The sequence below is a fragment of the Scophthalmus maximus genome, chromosome 16 (assembly GCF_022379125.1).
Source record: "Scophthalmus maximus strain ysfricsl-2021 chromosome 16, ASM2237912v1, whole genome shotgun sequence".
Taxonomy (NCBI): domain Eukaryota; kingdom Metazoa; phylum Chordata; class Actinopteri; order Pleuronectiformes; family Scophthalmidae; genus Scophthalmus; species Scophthalmus maximus.
In genome coordinates, this window is record NC_061530.1 from 5,641,332 (window position 1) to 5,661,516 (window position 20,185).

General features: G+C 42.6%; 1 protein-coding gene across 1 annotated transcript in view; it reads right to left on the reverse strand.

The window, feature by feature from the left end:
* Nucleotides 1-20,185, reverse strand: part of dnah9 (dynein, axonemal, heavy chain 9) — a 129,531-nt gene that overhangs the window by 80,273 nt on the left and 29,073 nt on the right. Inside the window, exons 29-37 of the mRNA XM_035612880.2 lie at nt 20,050-20,176; nt 19,426-19,578; nt 18,764-18,889; nt 16,941-17,180; nt 16,589-16,749; nt 10,731-10,887; nt 9,668-9,772; nt 4,978-5,135; nt 3,772-3,910 (exon numbers count right to left, since the gene is read on the reverse strand). Coding sequence (XP_035468773.2) covers nt 3,772-3,910; nt 4,978-5,135; nt 9,668-9,772; nt 10,731-10,887; nt 16,589-16,749; nt 16,941-17,180; nt 18,764-18,889; nt 19,426-19,578; nt 20,050-20,176 — 1,366 coding nt within the window. The remainder of the gene's footprint in view (nt 1-3,771; nt 3,911-4,977; nt 5,136-9,667; nt 9,773-10,730; nt 10,888-16,588; nt 16,750-16,940; nt 17,181-18,763; nt 18,890-19,425; nt 19,579-20,049; nt 20,177-20,185) is intronic.

Sequence of the window (20,185 nt, forward strand, 5' to 3'; positions counted from 1 at the left end):
ATCTCCACTTAGCTCATCAAAAAAGGTGCTGATGAGTTTTTGGTATTGGTGTATTGTACTAGGCCTAATACTCAAGACAGAAAAAAGATGTATGGTAACATATTAAGTATTATATGGAGATACAGCCGTAGATAAAAAAAAAAGACTGATCTATTTGGCTCTTCATGTTTAATATTATTACACAAACTCAAAACTTTTGAAAACAGTGACTCACTTTCCAAAGTATTAACACATAGTTGCTGCTACAAAATTGGCCCAGTTATTACACTATTGGGAAATTATAACATTATAGGCTGCTTCAAAAATAATAACAGGATAATTTTATACCTTCCTGTTAATGTAATAACTAACGTTGCATTATTGGTTAAGACATTTTATGACATTATGGGGAAATTATGACATTATTGGGTTCTACGGTCCCCACACCCTATCCTGCCTCTTTTCACTTTCTCTTTCCGGCCGACTGGAGGACATTTAGAGGATCCTGTTCTTCCCTCCATCTGTGCATTGTTCCCACTAAAACAAGCTTCACAACTGACAGGGTGCTCTTTCCATCAAATGCTGCTTGCTCCCCTCTCCACACACCTTTAATGGCTGTGGCAGAAGAACTGTTAACTTGACCTGTCAACTTGTTTTCCGAAACAACTCTGGAGGAAATGTCTGCGACCGAGAACACGGTACCAAGAACCAGATAAGAATGAGCTCGGTCATCGGTTCACCGCTTGCGCATGCACGTTGTCACTTCTCCCGGAATTCAAAAGATGCCGGGCAATGACGTAACATCTCACATATTTTCTTTGATTTGACACTTTTAAAAGCATTTTTAAAAATCCACTACATGTACCTCTCTTTTTTTCTCTTTTCCGCAACCTTTTTAACATCTGCCACTGAGGAAAGGGAAAACTCCTGAGCAGAAGGTGCCGATGATGCGCCTATTACGCTGGTTGCCAAACGCCATTAAAAACAATGAAGAAGAGTGTACAACCAATCACGTTGCAATCTCTTATCTGGCTGTTGCCCAAGAACACGGCCTCCACCATAGCTCCAGCTCTGTCTTACCCAGACGTTTCTGTTCTAACTGCGTCTGGAGGTCAGCGGTGGGATTTCAATCGGAGGCTTCTGCACAGTGGCTCGGTGCACCAGCCCTCCTGTGTCAGCTGACCCTTGCTGCAGCTCCTCTGCCGAAATATGTGGGGGGGTTTACTTATCCTTTCTACCCGGTAGACATTCAGTTCTATCTGAAAGTTTTCTTGCTCATCCAGATTTTGACTTGACTCCCATAGTTCCCCTTTAGTGCAATTTCCTATTGACCTATCCGACAGTGGCCATTTCTAGCTGGCAGCGCTTTGATATCTTTTCTTCTTTTTTTATCAATTAGCTGAATTTTCAGATCCCACCTTAGACGGTGAACAGATCTTTTCCAGTCCTAAAGCGTCAATTAAGGACTAAAGATGACCTTTTAATTACTTGTTATTTTTTATTTAATTAATTGTTTGTTAGGTTCATGAAATAAAAAAGTTAAAATAAAGTAGTTCATTAACATTTTGGAGATTTATAATCTCTGCATGCTGCTGGGGTTGTGTTTTATTTATTTTCACTGCATAAATCGACAACATCTGAATCTGCCCAGGGGTGGGCAAACCTTTGCAAACAACTCAATGTCTTAATATTAATTTATCATAGACTATCAGTGGATAGAAAGCACAAAGACTGCCCAGAGGCTCTCCGGATTAAGAGGGAGAGTGAGAGCAGAATACTCAAAAACCTCCATCCAACCCGGAATAAAAAAAAAACATGGGAGCACTAGTTCACTCATTATTTAAAGCGCTCTATAAAACCTCTTATAATATCCATTAGGAGACTCACAGTAAAAGTTATCGTCTGGTGGGGTTTAGTTTTCTCACAGCAGGCCTAACGTCCTTCCTGTTCTTTGATGTAACTTGCAGTAGCAGCAAAACATGTTCTCAACCAAGGCCGGGATCTTCAACCAAGGAAAGTGGTTAACTACCCCCAAAACCCCTATTTTACCTCCCTATCAATCAGCCGTATGCCATTGGATTATGTGTAAAATTGCATCACTAAGATACAGTATCAGCTTGGACATGATCTTCATGCCATAATCCTGTGGCCCTTGCGGTCCCAATGAGGGGCGTGGTATTAAAACCACGTTTTAGTTTTGTTTGTTTTTTTGTCGGAAACTGAGTTCACTATCATAGAACAAAAAAAAAATAAAAAATTAAGAAGCTGTAACAAGAGACGTATTGGGATGTTTTTGCTTAAATCAACTTCAACAATAACTCAATAATCCAGGCTTGATGTACAGTGGGAGAGTCAAATTCAAATTGTTTCAAGCGAGCCCCACAATGTAAATCTTCCCATCTACTACATGATGAGCTTATGTTATTTTCCTCCTCGTCTGTCAGTCTGTGCATCCTCGCCGCCTAACGGCAAAAAGATCTGTCTGCCAATCTGCAGCAATATATTGCTGTACAAAAGGCTAACTATTCATTATTGATTCAAGTCAGAGAAGGAAATCCTGACCCATAATAGTGTCAACTTGCTGCTGTGTTTCTACGCACACATAAATCTTCACGTCACGTCGATCCATCCTCTGTTCTCAGTTATTACACCGGGTCCAGACCTTTCTACAGTGTGGGAACACACCCAAGACTCATTTAGGCAGATTCGAGTGTAGCCAAATTCTTTTAGCAGCGTGAATGTGAACGTGTGCTGGGCCACGCCGACGTCCTCTGACCTGTTATTGTTTCTTAATGAACCAGAAATATTTTTTACACTCCTCAGCATTTCACAGCATTTCTTTTTTTACTCTGAAATTAGTAGGGAATTAACACATGGCCGACAAATATAGATTTTTCTATTTTCTTTGACATATCAAATGGGTTAAATCTTTTTTAATTGTGGTGCGCAGAGGATTGATTCACTTAGCCCCTCCTTGCCCCACTCCCCTACACTCACTTTCTTTCACTCACTGACAAAAAACCAACCAAATCAAAAACCGCGTTCAGTTTTCACAAACAGAAATGATGTGGCTACGCGTTTCCTGTATTTGCGTATAGAGCAGCACCTGGCCCGCTGGTGTGGGTCAGCCAACATATAACTACCTCCTTACCGTAAACTCGTGTCTACTCACCAGCAAGAAAAACAGCAGAGTCATACTGCACAGGACCCCACTGCAGGGCTTATATCATATTAAATCTACAATCATGAACCAGTTCTTTAACTTGAGACTGTAGCTCTCTGAATCACTTTCCAATCGATTTGCAGTTTCAGCCCTTGCGAATAGAGCTTAGAGAAGCAGTCGGTCCATTATCGCTTGATTTCATTACCACTAAGTTGCTAATGTTGGAAAACTTGCAATGAAACTCCGGCAAACAACTTTGAGAAATTAAGAAAAAGATGATATTTAAAGAGAGTTTCACAATTGCTTCTCTGTCATCTGAGCTCGATTATTTCTACTAGGCAGCACTATGGGTGTTTTTTTCTCTCCAAATAATTTAAATAATGTCCGGACATGTAAAACAGCACATGACTACAAAGAGATGGAATAACATCAAAACTCCCCGCAGCTTCTCATTCATATGCATGTAACACTTCACTCCGACAGTCAAGTTAGAAAGTCGCCTCTGATGTTGCTTCGGAGTCATTCCTTTATCAAATGCCTCAAATACGCAGAGAAGGAGCAGTGTGTCAGCTGTCGGGGCTCTTTTTTAACAACATCAGATGTGTAACATTGAAGAGATCAGATAGTACCTGTTTGGACAGCAGCTCTTTACACAGTGTGTAGAGCGTGATGAACTTCCTCGCAAGGACTCGGGCGCTAAGGAAGCCCTCAGCGACCAGCATGATTTCACAGATCAGCTCGAAGTCTGGCACCACCATGGCGCAGGGTCTGTGAAGAAGTTGGGAGAATTGCACTCAAACGAGCTCAGTTGTAGTTGCGAAATCATAACTTTGAGAATACACACAGATAAACACAACACAAATCTGCGAGATGGCAGCTTTAATGCACGTCACAATCCGTCACATTTAAATACCTCCTGTATATCATCGTATTAAACTGTATTAAACAAGCGACACAGCTCTGCTCCAATCATGCTACTCTTCCTCCCACAAACGTAATAATTACGAGATATTTTCTCGTAGATAAGGTGTCCAATTTTTTATTATTATTCAGTGCATGCAATGCGCTTCCGTAAGTGACATCACTTGAGCATATTTAGGAGATTCTGTGGCTCCACACAAAGTTTTGCTTAGTAGTACTCCCCAGTATCTGGAGATATACAGGGTTTGTAGATGTGTAAAATTTGGGACATTTCTCTTCAACAAAGTTTCTCTATGAAAGTGTGTATCAATCCATCTAGTTGATTTAGACATATTTTTAAAAAAAAATCTTTTATATACATAATCCTATAAAATCCTTGTGGGGGTAAGTGAAAAATTAGCCACCAAATCACCAAAGTCATTTTGATGCCTGGACCAACTTTAATTGCAATGCATCAAATGGCTGTTGAGACATTTCTGTCTCCAGTAATGTGGGATAATAATAGAACTGCTTTCTACTGAATTAAGAGACTGTTTCCCAATTTTTCATAATTTGGGTGTTACTCTTTAGGAGAGTGACATCATTTTGAGTACTGTTGTTTGAAAAACAAGCTTGAACAATTATGTAATTTGCTATTTCACACTGGAAAAAATTATTCAAGAATATTATGCAATTATAGAGGAAGTTTAAAAATAAATCCAATCCATTATTATACTGTGGCATTTGTATCCTTGTTCAGCAGTCGATCACATGGCAAGTTTAAAAACTGTACACTTATATTTTCAAGGGCCATTGTTTCCTTTCGTGTTATGTATTCATTAAAATGTAATGTAAATTGTATTTCTCTGGATAATCACAGGCGTCAAATACAGCATGAGACTAAATAATTGTTTGCTAATGGTCATTTTTCCCACCTGAACAGAGCCTTGAGGTTCTCAGGAAGCTCAGTCCTGCCAGCGTAGCCTGGATTCATTGTGATGAAGATGCCGACAGATGAACTGAGGTTCACATCCTCGCCCATGAAGTTGAATCTCGTCTTCTTATCTCGAATGGCATCCTGGATACTTTTGACCTATGAAACACACACACATCCAGAGCATAATGAACACAATCACTGCCGGGTATCGGACTTTTAATGTGTTTTTCCTTTCTGGTACAAAATACCGTGGCCATAGTGTAACAAGACTATGAGTCTACTGCCATCCAGCAGCTTTGTGATGCGTAAATCTGACACGCAAGTGTTTTGATCTAAAAGGTATCATCAGCATATGCAGCATCTACCCACAATGCAACTTGACCAAATGTGAGTATTGTCAGCATTATCAAAAAGTTCAAAAACCATACTCAGCACTCATCACTGACAATTAACACTCCCAAACGGTGCCGCCTACTAGAGCAGGTAAAGCCAGAAAAAGTCTGGTATCACTTATTAGCATGTCATTAACATTACACATAACGGAGTCTATTGGTAACAACCTGTCGGGGTAAATATGCAGCATGTTCACTCTCCTTGTAGCTCTGTTTTGTTCTAAACCCACTCCAGAGAAAAATACATTTAGCTGCTAAATGCTCTAATATTTTCACCTGTGGGTTTGTCACAGCTATTTTACTTTAAAAAAAAGATTTTATTCAACATTTTTTATGTTGGGATAAGTAGGAGCCAATTGGCAGACGGCGATTGAAAGGCAAGCAGAGCAGGGAATAATATTTAATCTGGGAAGAATATTTAACCATAAACAACATATAAACAAGTTCACAGTCCCTGAAAGGAAGGTAGGCATCCAAGCTAAAACCAAAACAGAAAATCAATAACTCAAAACGAAGGCAGCCCCATGCAAAAACTAAGGAACGGACCAGAAGCGAAGGGAAACGCTAGGGAACAAGCAAAAACAAAGACGGGCAGACTGAACATGACAGACATACAAACTTAAAGGAGAGACTATGGAGCACAGAGACTAAATACACAAGGGAGGCTGGGGAAATTGAACAAAGGTGAAACGCATCAGTGTGGGCCAGACATCAGGAGGGAACTCAGACAAATGCAGGAAGTAAAATAAGCAAAGACAAACAAGGAAATACATTTCAAATGCAAATCCCAGAACAACTCCAAACTAGATATCAAAAAGTCCACAAAGTTATTTAAAGTCCTGAACCATGAGCGGATCCCAACAAGTCAACGAGGCAATTTCCATTGGGTTTATCAGCATATCATTAACATCACTCAGCAATTACCAGTCTATTTTGTAACAGCCTGTCAAATTGTTATGCAGCATGCACCTGTTTTTCAGGGACGCAACTTTATTAATATGACAAAGCGATCAACCAGGGTTTACTGGATGGATAAACTGCCAAGGCTGGGTTGGCTACATCATGATTGAATGAGATATCAGAAATTAACTTGTGTGTGTGTGTGTGTGTGTGTGTTTACATGAGTTTTGGCCTAAAACTCTGACTCCCAGCCTGTAAGAGGCTTTATGAATTTCACATGCGTGTGGTAAAAGAGCGTAGCGAGTCGACATCTGGAAAGAGGAAGAACATCTCTTCATGGCTGAGTACTCGGCTACAGATCACTCATTCATACTAACACAACAGGGAGGGGAGGGGGAAATGCAAAATGCAAAAACAAACAGTGCAGCTGCGGCACAGAAAAACAGAAGAAAGTTTTCACGAGAACATCAGTGGGGCTTTTTATCGGAAGCGACAGCAGCCCACCACTGTTGTCCTACAGGGATGTGGAGGAAAGTAAAACAAGTGAAAGTTCAAGAACAGACATCGTTGTGAAAGGTGCGACCCAGTGGGATCTGGCGCATCTCGTTGCTGTCCTTTTTCCGAATGTACAGACTGGAACTAACATTGTCGCTCTGTTCCCAGTCCAGGCCTGTGCTGGCCGTGGCGGAGGCAGAACTTCGCCAATTCATCTCCATGTTGTTACGTCTGACGGCCTTCTGTTTGTATCTGCTTTATTTAACACGGAAATGGTCCCGCCACCTGTGTTAGAAGACCCAACCGGCGGTATGTCACCGTGCGACGCTAGCTGCTCCCTCTTTAAGAGGATGGATTAGGGATGTGTGCTGTGGGAAGAGATGGCTCCAGCGAAGCAGGCCGGCCACTGGAGCGGGCTGCCAGCTGTCACAGCAGGAGTCTGACGCGCCCCCCCCCCCCCCCCCGTTCTCAAGGTCTACTTCCCCATGTATTAGGCACGACAATTTATTATTCATTATGCCATGCAACACCAATTCATTCTCCTGGCACCTTGAAATTCTCTAGGCCCTGCGGAATTCCACAGCATACGGAAGGCGACTGCTTGAGAGGGAAGGGAGGATGGGAAAAGAAAGTGACTGGTAATTCTCGCGATGAATAACGGAACTTCGTCTCCATTATCATCACGGCCATAATCGGCCTTCTTCTACGCACATTCTGCTATGACAGCGTTGCCCATGCGTGGCAGCGATGTCTGGGGCTACGGCCTGCCGTTTTTGAATGCAGCTGAGGGAGTATCCGTTTGATCCGTGATGACTGGATGCAAGATAGCAGAAAAAGTAGCATCGGCTGAAACACAGAGAATATGTCTGATTTCTCAAAAGAGGCACATAATCAAAGAGGTGGCTTCCTGTGGGTTGCCCAGGGTATGCACTACTCCCCGTGTTGAGAATATGAAGCCTTTTGTGAGCCTTATCTGTCACTGTGCATGACGTGGACACAGAAAGAGGAGGGTGAAGGTGAAGATGCTGTCAGAATGAACTGTGCAGTTCACCCAGAGGTAATGATTCAAATTGAATGGAAGAAAGGGACTGAAACGCCTTCTTAACGTACTTTGCCACTCGTAAGTGCAAGAAACAGGCTGTAAATAGATGCATGGTAGCCTGACAGAGGAAAATATTTTGAGCCGCTAAACGCTCCGATGATTTCCGCAGCTTTTTTCTGCCTGTCGTTTGGTGCTAAGCAGGTCACCTACAGTTGGGTACGACGGCCGTTTCTCAATAAATCCCTTTTAGATAGAACGACACTAAAACCAAGTTAATAATGCTGTGAAGGCTTAAATAAGCTAAGATCGGAGAAAATCACAGAAACTATATTCTAACAGTAGATAATCCTCTAAGAATGCTGAGATGGGCTTGGCACAAGTGATAAAGGGAATTCATTTGAACTATCATTGGGACAATCACTTCACAAAAGAGATCCTTACTGCAGCTGGAAAATGAGAACCAATACTTATGTAGGTCCAAAAAGCAACCATAATGAGCTTCAAGACACTAAAGCGCTCAAACAAATTGCCAGGAACTGCAGAGGTGGGTGATTTTCTGTGCGTTTGTCACCATGAGCGACACCTTTGACATCACAAATAGTAATATGAGCCATAAAAGAAACATAACAGCTTTAAAGGCTTTAAAAAAAAAGGTTCTCAATTAACTCTTTCGCTGGGCAAGAATAGTTTTTATTTGATATCTGTTTCTGACAGGACATATTTCTCAATATAAAGTGGGTGAGTGTTTTTTCATATGTGTTGTTCAAAACGGTGAAAAGCAGAGATGTTTCTAATCGAACAGCAATCCACGAAAATCCTCCCTGTTGGTCTGGGTAATGCAACAGTTGGTAAAGTAGGAAACTGTTCACAGTCACTGCTGCCAGATTGGGTGGTGGGCTACTTCATATGTGATTGTGCAGCTGAAAATAATTTTAAAAAGGCTTGTGATCATCTGTCAGTCAACTCGGCACACAATCGCAGAAGACTGATGACAGACACATACGATTTCAGTTCATTACCGATGGACACTGAATTTCTTTGTTTCTTTTTACTTCCGTTTTTTCATAGCTGCTTGTGTGTAATTAATTAATAATAAAACAAACAAAACAACATAATTCCATGTGTAATTATGTGGAAAGGACAAAAACAAAACAAAACACTAGCACTAAATGAGATAAAATATTAAAAAACTGCCTATGTCTACGATAAGACGGCAGGTTCAAGGCTCTGTCTGGGCTATTTTTCTGTCAGCCAATTAAGACAAAGCTTGTTACTTCACCAACCCTATACATTTGAAAGCAAATAACGTCTTATTACAAGTGCAACTTATTTGTACACCACGAAAAAAATCAAGGTTGTGCTCAAAGCACTAACACTGAGCAAATATTAATTTGGCCAAATGATGGTAGCACCTCCTTTTAGAGTTTAAATCTGTCCATTCAGAGAGGCTGCTGTCGGTGCTGTGGAGATGTGAGTGTGATGCCCAGCACCACAGGCAAGCAGAGGAGGAGGGTCTCCATCCTCCGCTCTCAAATCAGATCAGAGGAGGCTCCAATTTTGAAGAAAGGCTCCGTGGTACAAAGGTGCCAGCTTTGGTGAATTAGTCTTATATCTGTGGCAATTTACACCTGCAATTGGTGATGAATAGGCTATTTACCTCTGCAGTCCTCTTTTCAAAGGCTTATTTCCACCACATCTTGATATGGATGAGACCATCACCAAAAGAAAATTAAATCTTTCACATTTAGGCTCTATCCACTCCGGGTGCAAACACACACCCACACAAGTGTCGCAACGGAGTATCAACCTGAATCGGATTTTGGTGGTACCCGGGGAAGAGGAACTGGACTCGTTCTCACCTGCACGGCCACCACAGACAGCACCTCCACTGAGATCCTGTTGAATTCGTCGAAGCAGCCCCATGCCCCCGTCTGAGCCAGGCCTTTGTAAATGTCCCCACAGGACTGGTGGACACAGAGAGAGAGAGAGAGAGAGAGAGAGAGAGAGAGAGAGAGAGAGATGTTCAGATGTCAGTTGGGCTCAACCTGGTCCAACTACAGTAAGTAATATGGCATGCGGTGAGGCAGACAGAGACGTTTTACCAATTAAGACAGAAGATATATGGAACAACAGGCTGAGGGTAGGCGAATCATAACAGGATGATATAGTGCAAAACAAGGTGCTGATGGCGAAAACATAAAATGACTACCACCCACATTCTAGCTTTCCTCTCAACTCGAGAGCAGGTGAACAGCCCTTTGGAGAGCAGCGAGACCAGGATGAGTCAGGCGGCTGACTTTTCTCTCCAATTACAGGGGCAAGGAAACCTTCTCTGACGCAAATCAGCGCTGACTGGAGGGTTGATCAAACTTGTGTGTGTGTGTGTGTGTGTGTGTGTGTTTGTGTGTGTGCCTGTGTGTGCGTGTGTGCGCTTAACTGAGCAAAAGTAACGGTGTGAGGCTCTGAAGCCGGCTACTACTGCCTGTGTTCCTCCTGGAGTGTATTAGCACTTCTCTCTGACACCTTGCTGCACAGTGTATAACCTGGGGTGCCGTACACCTCTGTATACGGTAATGATGCCCCCCGTCAGGGGGGGCAGGAGCAAGCTGCATCACAAGATTATGTTTATGTCTCCCTTGACCACTCTATATGCAGCAAGTGTTAGTGTAAGACTCTGCAAGTGTGCATAATGAGGCACAGAGGAGGGTGGATACAGAGGGCATTAAAAGAGAAATAGCAATCAGAGTTGAACTGATCATCAAAAGATGAGAAGGAGAGAGATGAGAAGAGAAGGACGCAAAGGTGGTTTGACAACTTCAATGGCAAATGCATACCGTACCGCCGACAGAGGCGAAGATGGTTAGGAACATCCTAGGTTAGGTTCAAATGCAAATGCGTGTGCACTTGTTTGCACCGGCTCACCTTGTAGTCCATCTGCTCGGAGCAGTTGAATACGTAGACCATGATGCCGAGGGCTCGGCCCAAGTCTTTGGTAGTCTCAGTCTTGCCTGTGCCGGCGGGCCCTGCTGGAGCTCCACTCATGATCAGATGTAGGGACTGGGTCAGAGTGATGTAGCATCTGAATATAGTAGAGACGTACGTACACACAAACACACACACACACAAACACACACACACACACACACACACACACTGTTGACGATTGCAGTCTGATGAAAAGGCCGGTTTATGACTGATTCAGCTGGCTTCTCGTCCATTTATAAAGATCAGGGCAAGGCCCCTACACTCATTCACCGTGGGGACCTTGTCTGTACAGGGAAATTTATGGTTGTGTTTTCTTTTAGCTATGTATTAGCATTGTTACCTCGGAGAAAGAAGATTGTGGGTGCAGTTCCTGGCAAAGACCTTTTGAGATTTTTTATGCCTGAAGTGTGCCAACACAATATTTTGTCAAGAAAGAATGACATTTGAAAGCAACATTAAATTGATAAAGACTAAAATGTTATAATAAAATCTTTAACATAATTTTGGGGAAATATGCTCGATGAAAGGACTGACACTTGTGTTTGCAAGTAAAGATAAGTAAGGATGTGATGAGCTTATTTTAGCATAAGGACTGGAAGAAGGATGTAGTTCACTGATTAGCACAACAAGTAACATGTGAAACTGACAATCTGTGCATTGAGGGACTGGTGCAGCATCGCTGCTGGTTGCTTGGCAACCACGCTATGACAGCTTGACTTACATGAAGTCACCATCTTCGGCTGTAGTGTGCCAAGATTATGCTAAGCATTACAGGAATGGGAACGGTATTGATCTTGCCATCTCATCTTGGAAATGATGTGGGGAAATGAACAATATAATGGCAGCTCCAAATTTTGAACTATTCTTTTAAAGACAGAAGAGGGGGGATTGAATAATAAATTGGCAAACCTAGATTTTTATTTAAAGCTTTTGATGAAAGTTTAATAAAATATTTCATAACCGCCTTTTAAACACTGACAAAGTGGCCCATCATTAGTGTGTTGGCACATTTACAAACTCCATGGTGTTTCCCTGTCTTCAGAAAAATGCATAATGGGAATAGAGGAACTGAGAGAACTATATGAATTACAGCATAACAAAGACTTTCATCCACAGTCCAAGTTCTGTAATACTAATCTGCAAAGATGGTTCAACAAGTGGTGGTGTGGTGCGGATCCGAATAAAAATCCGGATCGAGCGCATTTAAATGTGGTTTCATCAGGGGTCTGTTGAGTCTTGGCGGAGGTATGCGCTCTACTGACTGCCATTCCAGTTCCCTTCAAAATCTGTGAAAACGGCAAAAAATGTCTTATCTCGCAATGTTAAAAGGTCAGTAAGCATTTTTGGAGACGGCTTGTTTCTCTCTTTGTTGTTGTTGTTGTGATTTTACTGCTCCGACCAGGCCGAGAACCTGCGACCTCGCGTATGGGAGACCGACGCACTAACCACTAGGCCAAAAACCCCAGAGTCGCAGCGCCACCCGCTTGCACGTCTCTTGACGTGTGTTCAAGTGATGTTTACAAACTGCACTCGCAGTGTTGTGTGGTGCGGTGCGGTCCGCATCGTTTGTTTTGTTGTCGATTTACAGAGCCTGGGATGAGTTGAAAACCTGGATGTTTTTCAAGCGCACACAGAACTGACAGCTTACGGACGCTGGGGAAATATTTACAGATTTTGACAAAACATGTATTGCTTTAGAATCGCTTACTGCCCCTTTAAAGACAGTGATTCATTTAAAAAAAAAATCCTGGATCCACCCCTTTCTCTGGATCTGCGCCACATTTTAATGGGTTCTTTTTTTGGCCTCCCAGTTTTGCGGAAGGGTTCAGTAGTTTTTATGTAATCCTGCTGACAAACCTCCTTGGCTGAGGTTGTCATTTCAGGTCAGGTGTGTAAAGTTTGCCAGATGCTCCCATGTACCCAGTCAGATGTATTAAAACTAAAAGTAAATGCTGCCATATGCTGATGTTGAAAAGGCTCCAGAATCCGCGTAGCCCTCCATCAAGTTGCCCTGTTAAATTGCCCAGATTGACTTTAAAATAAATGCCCAATAGAATAAGATTTAATTTCTGTCGCTACATTACGAGAACTGCACACAATGAAAATGAGTTGACGGAGTCTTCTAACGAGCACTAACAATGTCTTGGTTTTGGCTCAGCCGTCATCATACATAACCTCATTATATGATAATATAATCTGCTCCTGTGCTTTGATTATCACGCGGGCTGATTAGTGACGCCAGTGATTGCTTCTCCCGCAGAAACTGTCAGCGCTAACAAACAGTCTGCCCATCGAGCATCAATAAAAAAGGAGCGGCACCATGGACGTGAACTGATGGAGACAATCAGGACTTTATTGATCGGGGCAATAAACACTATGGTTTCCCTTGCATATCAATACAGCAATGATTTTAATGAGCTGCTGGTTAATAGATGATGTATGGAAGAGGAAAATATTGGAAAGCAAAACGAGAGAGAGAGACGCTTCAGAGAAGACAAATGGTCCCATCTGTATACAGTGTATCATTCAGATACCAGTGCCAACAGGCTTTATGACTGTGCCTTGAAATATGGCCAAGAATCTCACAATCAGTCGTCGAGGAGGCTGGATGAGGATGTCTTGTGCGTAATAACTAAAGCCCGGTAGAAGACAAGAGAGTGAAACTAAACTAGGTGGTTGTGACAAGGTGACTTGTTTTATGACAGTGTTTTTGAAAGAAGCAGCTATATATCAGTCTATTGGTCTGACTCATTCTCCTTCCATTCTTCTCTCGCGGCCTGTATGAGTGTGTGTTCGTGCGTGTGTGTGGTTGTGCGTGTGTGTGTGTGTGTCTGTGTTTTGGTAGGGTAAAATATTCCTACCATTTTGCATAACGGTGCAGCTTCGGAGTTCCTGCTGTAAGTATTGAGCGAATGCTAACATGGTGCCGATAACACTTCCGCTGTTATAGATTAGCACAAGTGATTCCTCACACAACACTAAGTACAGTCAGCATGTAGTTAACAAACACATGCAGGTCTGTATTCATTATTACAGTATAATGTGTGGGAGCAGCATGTTTGGCTTCACACCACCTTTGTCTCCGCTGTCATTTACACCCATTTAGACTAGATTCATCATTTGAGCTGGTTTCCAGTGTAAAAAAATATTTTCACAAGTAGCTACCACAGTACATTTCAAACCAGCTCCCGATCGTCTGGGACACGTCCACTTACTGTATCAGGCATCAAAACGAAACATGGAGAATAATCGGTTTCTACACACCACATAATTTGAACAAACTCCCAGAACTCTGCTCCAACTGTTGGTTTATTTGAATGTTTTATTTCATATTAGCTGATGGTTAATTTTCTGTTATCTATTATTATTGATTTGAATCATATAATTATGTTTGTCTCTTTTTATTCCCTATGTAGTACATTGACATTTTATGTGCTATGTAAAAATGTCTGGTGGCATTATGTTGTCAGGTCGCCCATCCGTTCGTTTCGCGTGGGACAACTTGAGAGGATTTCCTCACATCTGGCAACATTTGCCAGATGTTTGGCAAACAGTTTACACACATTGAGATGTGATCACTCTGTCCAGCTCATGTTACCCGCCCCTCTCATTTGTGCAGGTCCAAAAACAACCCAACAAACAAAAGAAATGGTAGCCATCTTGCTTTTCGCTTGGTCTCGTACACACTCCATCCACAGGTGTGTCTGAGGATGTGTGTGAGGATTGAGCAGAGGACTGCTTCCTGTGTTTACTGGCCAGTTGCTGCTACCCAGGGAGAAAATGATTCCCTGGAATACAGTTACAACTTCAATTTCACCCAAAAAATAACTTACTCAATTCCTTCAAGTTGTTCAGCAGATAGTATATTATGAGTCTGGACAGACTCGTAAAATATATAGACAACTTGACAGGTTGGTCAAACATCCACAGTATCAGGCTTAAAAACAAGGCTTTCCTTTTCAAATACTGCGATGTTTGGTGTTGTCAGGTTCACGCTTGACAGCAGCAAGATGCATTCTTCTCCTGCCGACTGCAGTGCAAAGAGAGCAGTGCAGCGATATTGTGGGGCAAACATGTTTTTTATCTGTTTTCTCAAGTCATGGATTAAAGGATTTGACACCCAGCTCCCCCGATCCACGGTCCATTGTTGAAATGAAAGCCAGTGGCAAACTACGTGAGTCGTAGCGGGCCCCAGCGAGGGCACGCACCATATGGTGAAGTCTCGCTACGCGGCCGCTGATCCAGCCATCAAAGCCCATTGTCTCTGCTTTGTTCAGGCTTCAAAGGGAATACCGGTCAGTCTGGAAAGCCGCACAGTCAAACGCTGCGGTTTGCCAAAGGGCTCTGAGAGGCAGGTGTACATCTCTGTGTGGTTAAAACTTTATCAGGAATACTGCAGAAAGACACGAGTGTGAATAGACAACCTGCTGGAATGGAGCCCAGGCTGAGTTGCCCGAAAAGGTTTTGCTTGTGTTGGGTGGAATGTAATGATTCTATCTTCTACTCAGTTCTTCAGGTGAAAAGACATGTTTTAATTTAAAAAAATTGACTTTTGTAATGCACTTAGAATGGATTCTTGAGTACCTTGGTGCAAATTGGCAGCCTGGCAACTGCAGCCACAAACACTGCAGGCCTGTCCAGCCTGTTCATGGGACTGTAGTGAGAATGATACTTGCCATTTAAAGGGGCAGTGAGGAATTTTGGAGAAAGCTTGTCTGTCTCTTTGTTGTTGATGACGGTGATTTTACTGCACTAACGGGCCTCGAACCTGCAGCCTCAGTTAAGGGAGACGGACGCGCTAACCACGAGGCCAATTCAATCTACAGAGCCAGGGCTCACACAGACGCACGCACAGAGCCGACCGCCAGCAGACCTACCATGCCGGGTTAACTTACTAATTGAGCAACCTAACCCACTGTCACTTCAAGGACCCACAAAAACTACTGCTTCAGGTCAAGTTAGCTACTCTGTTCTGCTCTTTTCTATTGTGGGGAAAGTGTACACTCCAACAACAGAACCAAACATGCTGGTTAGTCCGTAGCTCAAAAGGCCTATACATTAAAAGTGAGAATATACTATAAAGCAAAGTCCAAATAATAATTGGAGGATCAAAAGTATGGTTTAGAAAGAATGACATTTCTATACTAGATCTATAATACTAGGACTAATATGCTAACCTGCAATACCAATGGCAAATGGTAAACGGACTGTATCTATAAAGCGTTCTTCTAGTCTTATCGACCACTCAAAGCGCTTCACAGTATAAGTCACATTCACCCATTCACACACATTCATACAGCGCTGCTTTCACCGCGCTTTTTTCTGTCACATTCATACACTGCCGGAAGAGGCGTCAGAGGCAATTTAGGGTTAAGTGTCTCGCCCAAGGACGCATCGGCATGCGAACTGGGGGAAGCTGGGGTCGAAACCGCCGACATTCGAGATAGTGGAAGGCCGACTCAACCTCCTGAGACACAGTCACCCAAGGACAACGGATGTTTTTTTTTTAATACATGGTCCTTTACATTGATCAAGTGGTGCGGTGAGGAGACAAAGGGCTTTGGCCTCATGAAGCCATCAAACACATATTTAAGACCTCAGCTGGAACCATTAAAATTTTGATGAACATACATTCATTGTAAACTGCCTATGTGACGTGTGGGAATGGACTCTTGGCGAAGCCACAGTAAGCTAACGGTCAATTGAAATCGCTTCCTCTGTCAGTCAGTTGACAGGCAATCGTTTTTGTTGTGTTCCCAGTGGGAACAACAGCACAAAGAAGGAAACCTCCATACCTGTCTGTCAGAGGGGTGATGACTAATCGCGGCGTGTTGCCCAGGTATTCATAGGAGTAGATAAACTGGGCATCGCAGATGTTGGAAAAACAATGCCCCTCCTCCTCGCCCCAGCGGTTTCTCAGCTGGGACAGCCACAGAAAGGCCTGGGAATTGTCCAACTTATAGAAAAAGAGAAGAGTTGTACAGATTGACAGGTTGATATTAAGCCCAAAATAAAGTGCTTGTCCTCCCTCAAAATGAGATACATTGCTTGATTATCTCAAAGGGAATTACTCACTGGAAATAACCTCTCTGTGTCTTTAAAAGGGCTTATGTACGTGGTCTTGGCCAGATTTTACCCCCTCCTCACCTTCTGAGTGATCATCTTGGCCACCACGTCTCTGGCATGGACGTCGATGGTACAGATGGTCATGATCTTCTGCCTGTCGCCCGTAGTGAGCTGGCCAATCAGCATGGAGATGAGGGTGTTGAGCTGGGTCACCTGTTTCTTGTAGCACTCCTTCATGGCGTTGTCATAGCCCTCCTCCAGACGGGCGAAAGCCATGCCAACATCAGACGTCCACCAGATCTGAGTGCAGGTCAATGCCACCTGAATCCGAGGTGAAGAAAGAAAAGAAAAATAGAGGTGATGGAATTGACGCGGACGGATTCCTGTATTTAAGTGGACTCGGATTCTCTTGAGATGTGTACTGGTATCCAAATTTAAAGCCAATGTAGGAACCAAGCCAATAAAGCATATGGTCTAAAAATATTCCCTAGTGTTTCATACATGAAATTGGCAACCCCTTGCCTTTAGAACCCAGAGTTTTCTCTGTAAGTGAGAGGACTTGGACTGAGATGCAAAGAAAAGTCTTGACAACCACGGCTCCTTTTTGCTGATCAGTGTGAAAAGTCAACTTCAGTGAACACGAGAGGTGCTGAGCAGGTTTTATGTGGTCTGACCATCAATCTGTCATGGGTGTAATTTCAACTGAGGGCCACTTCCTATTTTCAGCCCTCCTTTGATTTTCTTACTAAAATATTGCCAACAGTGTCCAGCTGTCATGATCCCCATGAGAGAAGATAAGAAATCTTGACATGCTAATTTATGTTACCTTATTCTATTAACGTGCTCTCACAGCAATAAGATTTTTTTGTGACCCATTTGAAGCCAGAGAAGAAGAGAAGGGTTGAACAAAGCACTGTGTCATTATCTGCATGTTTTTTTTCAGTGTGTGTGAGAAAAGAAACCATACTGTATCTATCTAATCGATGAAGAATTACGATGCACATCGGTCTAAAATGTGGCGGTAGAGAAAGGTGGTAAAAATATAAATACATTTTCATATAGTATTATTTTTCTATCAATGATTTGAATTAGGGTTAGTGTATTCAAATACAGGAATATACACAGCATGGCATTTTTATTATTTTTTTTGTATTAACATTAGTATGGAAAGCATGAATACCAACTTTGTCAATATGTGGTTAACTTATTTAAATGTATGTTTATTTTTTCGTCGAAGCATCCCCTGATTTAACGGCTTTGTTTCATTAATAGTTGCTTGTTGGAAAGATAGCTTTGAAAAAATGAATCCCTGTCTCAATCCTATAAACGCAGTCACAAATTCTGAACGCAATAATAGCAGAAACTGTACAGATTTACTGTCTCTACACAGTTTTTCTCACTTGATGCTCTAGTGGCACAGAAAATACGGACGGGTCACAGATTATGGTGCAACGTTGGATCATAAATGATTCGACAGGAAAGATTTGTTAAGGACATAGAATTTTTAAACATTTGATATATAACCAGCCTCAGAAATGAAGTGACTTGAAACTTTCAGCCATGTAGCGCTTGTAGACACACCCGAATCAGTGATGTCAGGCACGTGTTTCAGAGCATCAAATGCTTGCTTTCCCAAATTATAAGCATTTCCAAGTAGGGCTAGTTGTTCCATTATCACAGACACAAACCCATATTTGTAATCACTCCCTGTTACAACCTCTCTCACTGTTCAAAATACTGATACCTTGTGTACGCACTGGACTGAAATATCTACGAAAGACATGGATGTGAATTTGGTACCAATCCATTAGATGTTGGAAAAGGTGACTGATGGGCATAAATCCCCAAAGTGAGTATATTCAGTTAAATGGATGCATACAGTACATCCCACTGGGCCTGTTTACCTGAGCTGGATAATCAAACAGCCACTGCTCTCTGGGTTTTTCCTCATAGGCCACCACTGCCTCGGTCATCTCATGGCGAACTGTGGCACGCATGGTGTCCAGGACCCGGTTCAACCACATTTCCACCTTACACACACACACACACACACACACACACACACGCGCGCACACACGCACACACACACACACACACACACACACACACAAGCACAAAAACAGACCCATGAATACAAATGTAGAAACAATATTGCATTGTCTGTCACATAAGCACCAATGGGCTCTCTTATCAATGGACCCTAATGAGGTCATTAATAAGCATTAGAGTGGATGTGGAGTCAGGCAAATACTACGGGATGTAATGGAAAATTAATGGATTTATGGGCTTTGATATGCAAAAACCCTGAGGGGCGATGACAGACTAAATTTCATTTGTCTCCGTTGTTGCGGGTCATGATATCTGTATTTGCTACGTATTTTCCTCAATGTCTTCCCATTACAGAAGAGGGCAGGTGAGTGAATTTTCTCATCTATTAGATTCATCTACAGACAGCCACAGTGACACTGACAGCACCACGTCTGATGAAGACCAAGATTTATAAGTTATGGGAAGTTGTGGCTCCACAATTTTGAAGACATGACAATAGATTGCAGGTCTCCTTTACCTGTCCAGTGCAGTCACAGGGCTGATTAAAGGGGACATACTCGTCCTCTTTGCTGTACATGCCCAGTGCAATCTTCGAAGGATTCCCCTCGCCATCTGCTTCAAATTCCATCTTCGCCATGTTGTCAAACAGCTTAGACAGATGCTTTTGGACCTGAGCAAACAAATAGACACATTAAGCTCGGGCTCAATTTTACACTCAGCTCACGGTCTGGTATTTTCTCTGCCGCCGCACGAATAAATAACATTTCATTACTGTTTTTCCAGAGTTGTTAAGAGAAGGGCAGGACCCATGTTCTGCTGCATGCCTGCTAACTTCCTCTTAAAGAGATTTACTGGCAAGTTGTGCTTAACAGTGATTTATTTCCACGAGCTGGAAATGCATAGGACAATGTCCTGATGATGGAGGTTGGCGCAGGTGCAAAACTATGAGCGACATTGCCCCTGTGTGGGCACTGAGAGAACTACAGAAGTCAACAGAATTCATGAGTCAAATGGTGCAATAGAATATGGTTTTCCCAAACTATAGAGAAGTAACTTTTAGAAGGTGCTGCATAAAGACTATGTGAGCACATTGAACCATAAAAGTCATTGCTCTCCCTCAGGCAAAAATTTGTGAATCTACCTGGTGTGGGTTGGTCCCATTAGACAGGATGTCCAGCAGATCAACTGAGGAGACAAAGTAAAATCTCGGGAAGGCCAGACGCTTGGTGTCCAGGTATTCTGCCAGAGCTTTTTCACATAGAGACAGCCTGTACAGA